Source organism: Falco naumanni, chromosome W (genome assembly GCF_017639655.2).
Source record: "Falco naumanni isolate bFalNau1 chromosome W, bFalNau1.pat, whole genome shotgun sequence".
In the NCBI taxonomy this organism is placed as follows: Eukaryota; Metazoa; Chordata; class Aves; order Falconiformes; family Falconidae; genus Falco; species Falco naumanni.
In genome coordinates this window covers 22,045,446-22,054,195 of record NC_054079.1, presented here as the reverse complement: position 1 = coordinate 22,054,195, position 8,750 = coordinate 22,045,446, and the positions used below count along the sequence as shown (strand labels likewise).

The 8,750-nt window shown below is 45.6% G+C and overlaps 1 protein-coding gene across 1 annotated transcript; it reads right to left on the bottom strand.

Moving 5' to 3' along the window:
* Nucleotides 1–201: 201 nt before the first annotated feature.
* On the bottom strand, nucleotides 202–8,476 carry LOC121080435. Its single transcript, XM_040578455.1, has 3 exons — nucleotides 8,302–8,476; nucleotides 7,585–7,947; nucleotides 202–377 (listed from the first exon to the last, which is right to left on the bottom strand). Exons 1-3 carry the CDS (start codon nucleotides 8,474–8,476, stop codon nucleotides 202–204), a joined length of 714 nt encoding a protein of 237 aa, XP_040434389.1.
* Between the last annotated feature and the right edge of the window lie 274 nt (nucleotides 8,477–8,750).

The following is an 8,750-nucleotide window of genomic DNA, read 5'->3' as shown; positions in this document are numbered from 1 at the left end:
AAATAACTTTGAGGAATTCGCGTAGACAAGAGAGAAAAAAATATATGTAGCTAGCTATCCGCAGAAACCGCAAGTAGGAGGACGTATGAAAATGTAACCCTTTAGAGCTTAGCCAATCAGCAGATGACTAGTAGGCATAATTAACTGGAACTGTATATAAGACATAATCGCGCCGTAATAAATCGAAGCTTGCTTTATCACTCACATTGAGTCGGCTGCTTGCTTCCTCTCGCTCGTCGCAAGTGGCGCCCGAACAGGGACCCCCAATCCTTGTTCTTCACCGGACAGCGAGGACGGAGAAGCACTGGTAGCAGCGACCAGGGAGCGAAGATCGACTGATGCAGGCATCGTACCTCGATCCGTGCTTGAACCGACGACTAATCAAGGAAAGGTTCGCCGTCCGTGAGTGTCTACCCAGGGAAAAGGCTGCATCTTAATCAAGGAAAAGGACTGTTTTAAGCGCGCTATGGAAAAAGAGGTAGCACTCGCTCTTTTACAATGCTTTTTAGAAAAGCGGGGAGTAGGCCCTTTAAAAGATCTGGCCAGGTTAATTACTATGGGAAAAGCGAAAGGGTTTTTTACAGACCCCGAAAAAATGTTTGAAGTAGAGGAGTGGCGTGCATTTAGGGACTGCTTGTGGGACTTAGTTATAGATGACGATAAGGCAGCAAAAGAATTGATGAAATCATGGCGTGAAGTAACTAATTGTATAAAAAGATATCAAGCAGAAAAGCGCCTTGCTGCGGCAGTAACAAGCCGACTTGCAAGCGCAGATCCTAATGCAGGAAAAATTATGCTATGTGAAAATCACATTCCAATGCCCCCTTTATCACAAACAGTGCTCTCTGTACCACCTATAGAGCCCACTGTACCACCTATAGACCCTTCGTGTCCTTCGCCCCCCCCCCCCCCCCCCGGGGGGCCAGAGGGCGGGGACACATTTGACAAAAGTGCTGCTGAGGAAGAAAATAGCAGTGGGCAGTCAATACAAAATTCTAAAAAGAGAAAAAAAAAAGAACAAAAAAAAAAAATACAGTAAAGAAACTGGTGCGTTCTACGCACACTAATTGGCAAAAAATAGCACAAGAAGCGGCTGCTCAGGGAATATTTGATATTGCTGATCAAGACAACCCCCCACAAGCTTTCCCTGTAACGTATCAGATGAATGCCGCTAACCAAAGACAGGGAACCTGGGAGGCTTTGATTGGAAAATATTAAGTCAGTTACGTAGTACAGTGAATGAGTCAGGCCTCCACAGTGAGCCCACCAGATACACCTAACTTTATGAAAGGGCCGTTATTGTGCCAATGTATTCTGGAGAATAGTAACAGTTACACCAAAGGCATTTTAGTAACCCTGCCCTTAGATTCTTCTGTAGAAACATTGCTAGAGCGAATGAGTCGGGTGCCAGTAGGTCAGCAAGCCTTGCTAGTGGAAGCAATCCAAGCAGTAGGGAGAGATTTAGTGCAAGCCCAAAGTCAGGCTTTTGCAGCGCTTGCGCCTCTGCGCCCCCCCTGGGGCTACCGCGCCCCCGAAGCCAGTGACCACCACGCGCCGAGACTTCCTCTGCTATCGATGCGGGAAGCCAGGACATACCCGTGACCGATGTCAACAACGTCAAGTGTGGTGCCAAAATTGTCAGCAAGGAACTCACAACACCAACGTCTGTCGGCAGTCGGGAAACGGGAAACCGAGCGCGAGGAGCCGCAGCGCGTCGACCCCAATCGCGACTCCTGTCACCTTCACGACACCCCCTCCAGGAGACATGACCAACTTTTATCGACAGACACCGTGTTACAACCCGCCACCCGAGGGAGCCTCGGCCTGGACCTGGCAACAGCAGTAGATACAACATTAATTGACAACCGACCACAAAAAATTGCAACTCATGTCCGAGGACCTCTGATAATTAATGGACAAAGTTATGGTGCTCTATTATTAGGGCGGTCTTCTGGTAGTTTAAAAGGGCTGTTGTAAAGTGTGTTGCTTATAGTAATAATTGTTAGCATTGCACTCGTATGTTTAAGCTGTGCTCTCTCTTGTATTCGAAAATTACTCGAGCGTGTAACTGCACAAGTTTTGCTTGCGCAAAGAGAAAAAGGGGGAAATGTTGCAGAATGGCTGTGTGATCACGGCCATGACTCCCTTAAAGATCTTTGTGAAACAAAGTTAGCCTAAGTTAGCTGAAGCAGGCCTTGCAGCTGTGCTGAGGCATGCTGATAAGGAAGCTGAGAAAAACACTGACCTTGTGCCTAATGTTGTAAATAACTTTGAGGAATTCGCGTAGACAAGAGAGAAAAAAATATATGTAGCTAGCTATCCGCAGAAACCGCAAGTAGGAGGACGTATGAAAATGTAACCCTTTAGAGCTTAGCCAATCAGCAGATGACTAGTAGGCATAATTAACTGGAACTGTATATAAGACATAATCGCGCCGTAATAAATCGAAGCTTGCTTTATCACTCACATTGAGTCGGCTGCTTGCTTCCCCTCGCTCGTCGCATAGGGACTTTTGTGTATTATTTTGGCCTGCAGTTTGATTTAGCTCGCTCTTTCTAGTATTTTTTATACCGCATAATACTGGAAGCCACCCCTTATCTCACCAACATCCGTGTAGCTTGTTTCTAAAACACTTGCAATATTCCCTTAGGGCAGTAGGGGAAAAGGTGAGGTCTCAAAATTGAGTTTATGGGGAAAATCCTTCTCCTGGTGGTTTCTTTCACTGGTTTTGTCCCACTGATCTGCAGCAGTGAAGGCTCTGGCTGTACCTTGGCAGTTTTGTTAGTCATTGGGTTTCCATAGCTGGTGTCCTTCACAGGGGTGGCTTTTGCTTTGTCTCTTTGCAGGGGCTGGGTTTGGTTATCAAGGTCTGGTGATGTCCTGGGAACTGCCCACATGTGCAAGCTGTCCCAGGTGCCACCAGGGTGAACAGCTAGGTGATCTGAGTATTTCTTTAAATAGTGTTAGTCTCAAAGCTAAGTCCTGCAGGGACTGCTCACGCGGGCTGTTCTGCTGGCTTTGTGCAGCTAGACCCAGCTCTGTGCGGAGGTTGGGTTGGGTTAGAAGTGCTCATGCCCCCTGTGGTATCAGTTGCAGCCCCAGCAGAAGCTCCCCTTGCCCTCGAATCCCCTGGTGCCTCAGTACCGTGGTGTCCCCAGCACAGGCTGGTCCATAGCACAGCTATTCCCTATGTTCGTGGCCAGGTGGGCTCTGTCTGCCCAAAGCACTGGTGGGCATGCGGAGCTCAGGTGGTTCCAGTTGTTTTCTGTTCAACTGCAAGCAGACCAGAAGCCAGCAATATTGCCATAGTTTCCCCATCAAATTTTAAAAATCCCAGGTTCAACTTCCAAAATTTTCCCAGGCTCTGTGGGCTCTTTCTGATCTCTGGTGGTAGCTCTGCGAGGTGGCAGGTGGTGACCAGCAGCTTCTTGCTTGTTCATGCAGCCAGGGAGGGGGTTGTCCTGAGGAGCATCTGACGAGGCTTGCAAGGGGCACAGTGTGCTCTGCAGGGGCTTCACGGCCACAGGCGTCTCATGGAGTGGAGCATTGGAATGATGCAGTGCACAGTGTACAGGGCAGAAGGATGCATTTGCTTAAATGGAGCTAGCAGAACCCCCCGAGAACTAGCCGTGTGATCCAGTTCGAAAGGTGCCCATCCCCGTTGGGCCCCCCCTTTCCAAAGCCGTGGGTCCCCTGGCCATGTGGCAGCGCGAGGCATGCTAGCGGGCAGCAATGTAGCCAGGGGCAGGGGGTGCGGGGCTATGGGGGCGCGGAGCCTCGCCATGTCCCGGGGGCTGCAGCCCTGCAGCGGTGGTGGGTACAACCTGCTCCTCGCTTCTTTGTGGCCAAAGACATGCCGAAGCAGAGCCTGTGCATGGATGTGGGTTCTAAACCTCAGGTGCAGCAGCAGAGCAGGCAAAATGCATGGTTTTGGTTTTTTTTATGAAAGTGATTGTTACACATTGTCAGTAGTTTTTAATAATTATTGTTTATTAACAAGTGAGAATAGCTCTCTGAATAACTTAATGCCAAAGAAACAACGTTTGAGATGGTGTGGATTTCTGAATATCTGTTTATCACATTTTAATGTTGATGGAAAAAGTGAGAAAAAAGTTGATGGCATTTTTGTGAAATTCCACCCGTTTATGACCATATGAAATTAAAGCTTTTATACACTTATAAAGAAGCTCCAAAGGGAACAAATATGTTTTTCCTACTGAAGTCTGCTTAAAGCATATAACAAATATGATTGCACAGCTCAATATTTCATATAAAACAATATGCTCTACCATTTTAATTTTCCTGTACAAAATTGCTTTTCATATGAATTCATGTTGCATTATTTTCCTATTCCAACTAAATTAGAACTATATAGATGACGTGTGGAAAGCAGACTCCATGATCTGTAAGATTGTAAAGTAGGTATGTTTATTCAGCGCTGGGCAGCACAGGGGAGTAGTCCCGCCAAAACCGTGCGCGCCTGACACGAAAACTTGCTCTGTTTTTATAAGACAACTCATTACATATTCATAATATGATGTAATACGCCTATACATATGCATTACCTATCCCCACTTTGTATTAAAATTAGTTCTGCAAGTCATTTCCATATCTCTCTCCCGACTGAGTTTGCGCAGTGTCCCCTGGTGGTGGTCGTCAGGGGTCCTGAGGATGAAGGCAGGCGAGTCTTCCTCGTGACCCCCACATCTGGCGCAGGCTCAGTAACGTCCTGCTCTTTGTCCAAACCGCAGAACTGGCTTTAGCTTGTTCTTGCAAGGTTGTAATCTTTCTTTGGACTTATATGGTCATAAAGCTGGACTGATATGGTCATAAAGCCCTTTACTCCCGTACACCTTATCACAGTACCCAAGCAAACCGTGTAAGATTTGGCAAACAGCTTAAATTTTACAACTTTTACCCTAAACAGCTAAACAGACTATTACAATTGTTAAACTCTACCCTATCTCTTACCCCCCCCCTCAGTCCCCCCTTTTCAAAGAAATTAGTAAATTCTTTTACTCAGACTCGAAGTATTGATTAGATTCTAATTTTTGTCGCAGTTGATTTCTCTTCCATTCGCTATAGGAATTTCCAGTTCCCTTAAAACACCAAAATCCACAACGGACAGCTATACTAATAATTAAAAATAGAAAGACAATTACAATGATCATTACAAATAATTGTTTTAACCATGTTAGATTGGGCAACCAGGATGTCAATTTCTCCCATAATTCAGAAAAGCCCCAAGAAGTGTTGTCTTGTGTCACTTTATGTAGAATATTTACTTGTTTCCTTATTTCTTGGAGGTCCTCGGTGATTCGCCCGCTCTGATCTGCATACATGCAACAATCTACATTGATCACAGTGCATACCCCTCCTTGAAAGGCTAATAGCAAATCTAAGGCCATACGATTCTGTGATACTATTTTCGATAAGTCAGTAACTTCCTCCTGGAGTGCCAGGAGGGCATCAACTGTTCTATTTTCCACTGTTTCTATTACAGCTGAGATGTTTATTATTGCCTTTTCCAACTCACTAACCCCTAAAAACGGAATGAACCATCGCGCAAAACTGTGGAAACTCGTTGGTCTGTTTATGAGGGGGTTATTTACAACGTTTCGTTTTTTTCCTTATGGGGGGTTGTGTTAACCCGTCAATGATAGTAATATTGGGGACCAGACCTCCCAGAGTGCATGCTCCTCGCCATCCTATGGGCAAGACTTTATGAGCCGTTGTGCCACACAACCAATACCACCCTGTCCCTTGTGGGGTCGGGAGACCGGTATAGTTCAATTTCAAAAATCCCAAATCTCTACCTGTCATATTTAATGTACGACTTCTGTTACAATTTGGGTGTTCTCCCACGAACAGTCCTTTTCCCGAACTTACCAGGCAGTTATCCCCTAATATGCTGGTCTCTTCGACAGTGATTTTTAGTCCCCGTCTCCACTTAACCTGAGGGTCTGTGCTCCAGATTGTATTTCCCCAATAGGAGCCGTCTTGGCGGTTCGTCAGGGGAACTGGCAGTGGGATGCCTATTAATGGTATCTCATAACCAGAATGTCTTGGCATTTGGGTACAGATCCAACAATCTGTCTTATTTAAAATTTTGGTGATGTTTTGAATCGCCTGTACATACCAGTTCTCTCACCAGGCCGCTGTGTCTATCACCTGTAAAATTATCAGAATCATGTTAAATTTAACCCACATCCTATCTTTTTAGCTTGAGCTTTAATGGCCCTTGAATTTCTGATGTCCAAAGCTTTTGTGGCGACTTCTTCACACGGGTATGATGAATCCAGGCATTCTGTTCTTTAATTTTGACTGCTGTGAAGGAGGTGAGGAGTACTTGGTATGGTCCTTCCCACTGTGGTTTCAAGGTTTTTTCTGCAAGAGACTTTACATATACATAATCTCCAGGTTGGATATCATGTACAGGCCCATCCAGACCCCTTCCTCGGGTCCCAATTACATGTTTTCCAATTTTATTGAGCTGTTTGCTCAATGCCACCATATAGGAGGTCATAATTTCGTCCCCAATTTGCATTGATGTCCCCTTTTGTATTCCATAGGGGCGTCCATACAGAATTTCAAAAGGGCTCAGTCCTTCCCTTGCCCTCGGTCTTGTCCGTATACGCAAAAGGGCTAAAGGGAGAGACTGAGGCCATGGCAAGTTTGCTTCTTGTCCCAATTTTACAATTTGCTGTTTGATTAAATGGTTCATTTTCTCCACTTGGACACTCGACTGAGGGCGATATGGGGTGTGAAGTTGCCAATCTATACCTAAATGGTGGCTGGTTTGTTGCACTAATTTTGAAACAAAGTGTGGTACTCTGTCAGAGGATATGGTTGCTGGAACCCCAAAACGCGGTATTATTTCTTGTATTAGTATTTTAGTTACCTCCCGAGCCTTGGCAGTTCTGGTTGGGAACGCTTCTGGCCAACCTGAAAAGGTATCGGTTAATACCAGCAAATATCGGTACCCCCCTTTTCTTGGAAGTTCTGTGAAATCAACCTGCCATTGTTGTCCAGGCCCATTACCCTTTCCAAGCTGGCCCATTTCTAGTTTGGGAGTATTCTTTGGATTAGTCTGGAGGCAAAGGTCACACTGTTGAGTCACTTGTCTCACTGTGGTATATAAATTTCTAGCCACAATATCTTTTATCAGATGCTTATACAGAGCCTCCATTCCCCAATGTCTCTTCCTATGTTCTTCCCGTATTAAATGCCACAGTAAATATGAGGGAACAATTAACTTTCCCTGTGGGGTATAAGCCCATCCCTCTTCATTATACGACCCTGCTAAGTCTGAAATGAGTTTCTGATCTTCCTTAGTATATTTTGGTTTATCTTGTAGGGAAATATGCCTATCGGGAATTAACGCCCCTGCCACTCTTATTTTCATTTTGGCCACTTGTTTTGCCTCTCTGTCCGCCAGTTCATTCCCTTTTTCCAAATCTGAGCTCACTCTCTGGTGTGCCTTAATATGCATAATTGCCACTTTCTCAGGGAGTTGGACAGCTTCTAGTAACTTCAGAATTTCTTCTGCATGTTTGATATTTTTCCCTTGGGAGTTCAATAAACCTCTTTCTTTCCAAATTGCTCCATGTGCGTGTACAACTCCAAAGGCATATTTTGTGTCTGTGTAAATGTTTACAGTTTTGCTCTGAGCCAACTCCAGGGCTCGAGTTAGGGCAATTATTTCTGCCTTTTGTGCGGAGGTGTTCATGGGCAAAGGTCCTGACTCTATTACCTCTTGACTGGTGGTGATGGCGTATCCAGCGTGTCGATTGCCATTCAGGACATAGCTGCTCCCGTCTGTGAACCAGTTTTCTCCGTTTTCTATGGGGCTATCCTTTAAGTCTGGGCGACTTGCGTATGTCGCTTCAATAGTTTCTAGGCAGTCATGATGCACTGGTTCTCCTGTGTTTCCGCTGAGAAAAGAAGCTGGGTTGACAATGTTAGTAACCACGATTTCCACATCATCCTGTTCCACTATTACAGCTTGATATCGTAGGAATCATTGTGGAGATAGCCAGTGTCCACCCTTTGCTTCCAATACTGCCGACACTGCATGGGACACAAAAACAGTCATTTTCTGGCCCAGGGCGAATTTTCGGGCTTCCTGTATATTTAGTATCACAGCCGCAACTGCCCTTAGGCATCCAGGCCAGCCCTTTGCAGTTGCGTCTAACTGTTTAGAGAGGTAGCCAACTGCCCGACGATACGGACCTAGCTCCTGTGCCAATATTCCTAGGGCAATGCCCTGTTTCTCGTGAGAGAAAAGGAGGAACGGCTTACCCACATCCGGGAGTCCTAAGGCCGGGGCTGACATCAGAGCCTTCTTTAGTTGTTCAAAAGCTTGTTCAGCCTCTTTATTCCATTCGAGGTGTTTCTGCTCAGTCACTGTCAGCGCATATAATGGTTTAACAAGCAGTCCATAATTGTAGATCCACAATTGACACCACCCTGTCATTCCCAGAAAGGTTCACAATTCCTTTACCGTCTGGGTTTTTTTAGTTTGGCATATCACCTCTTTGCGGGCCTGCCCCAAAGTTCTCTGTCCCGCACTGATCTCATAGCCCAAATAATTCACTTTACGCTGCATTACCTGGGCCTTCTTCTTGGACACCCTGTATCCTTGAAGCCCTAAGAAATTCAACAGACTCACTGTCCACGCCATACAATCTTCCTCTGTGTTGGTAGCGATCAGGATATCATCCACATACTGTAACAATTTTCCTTTCTCG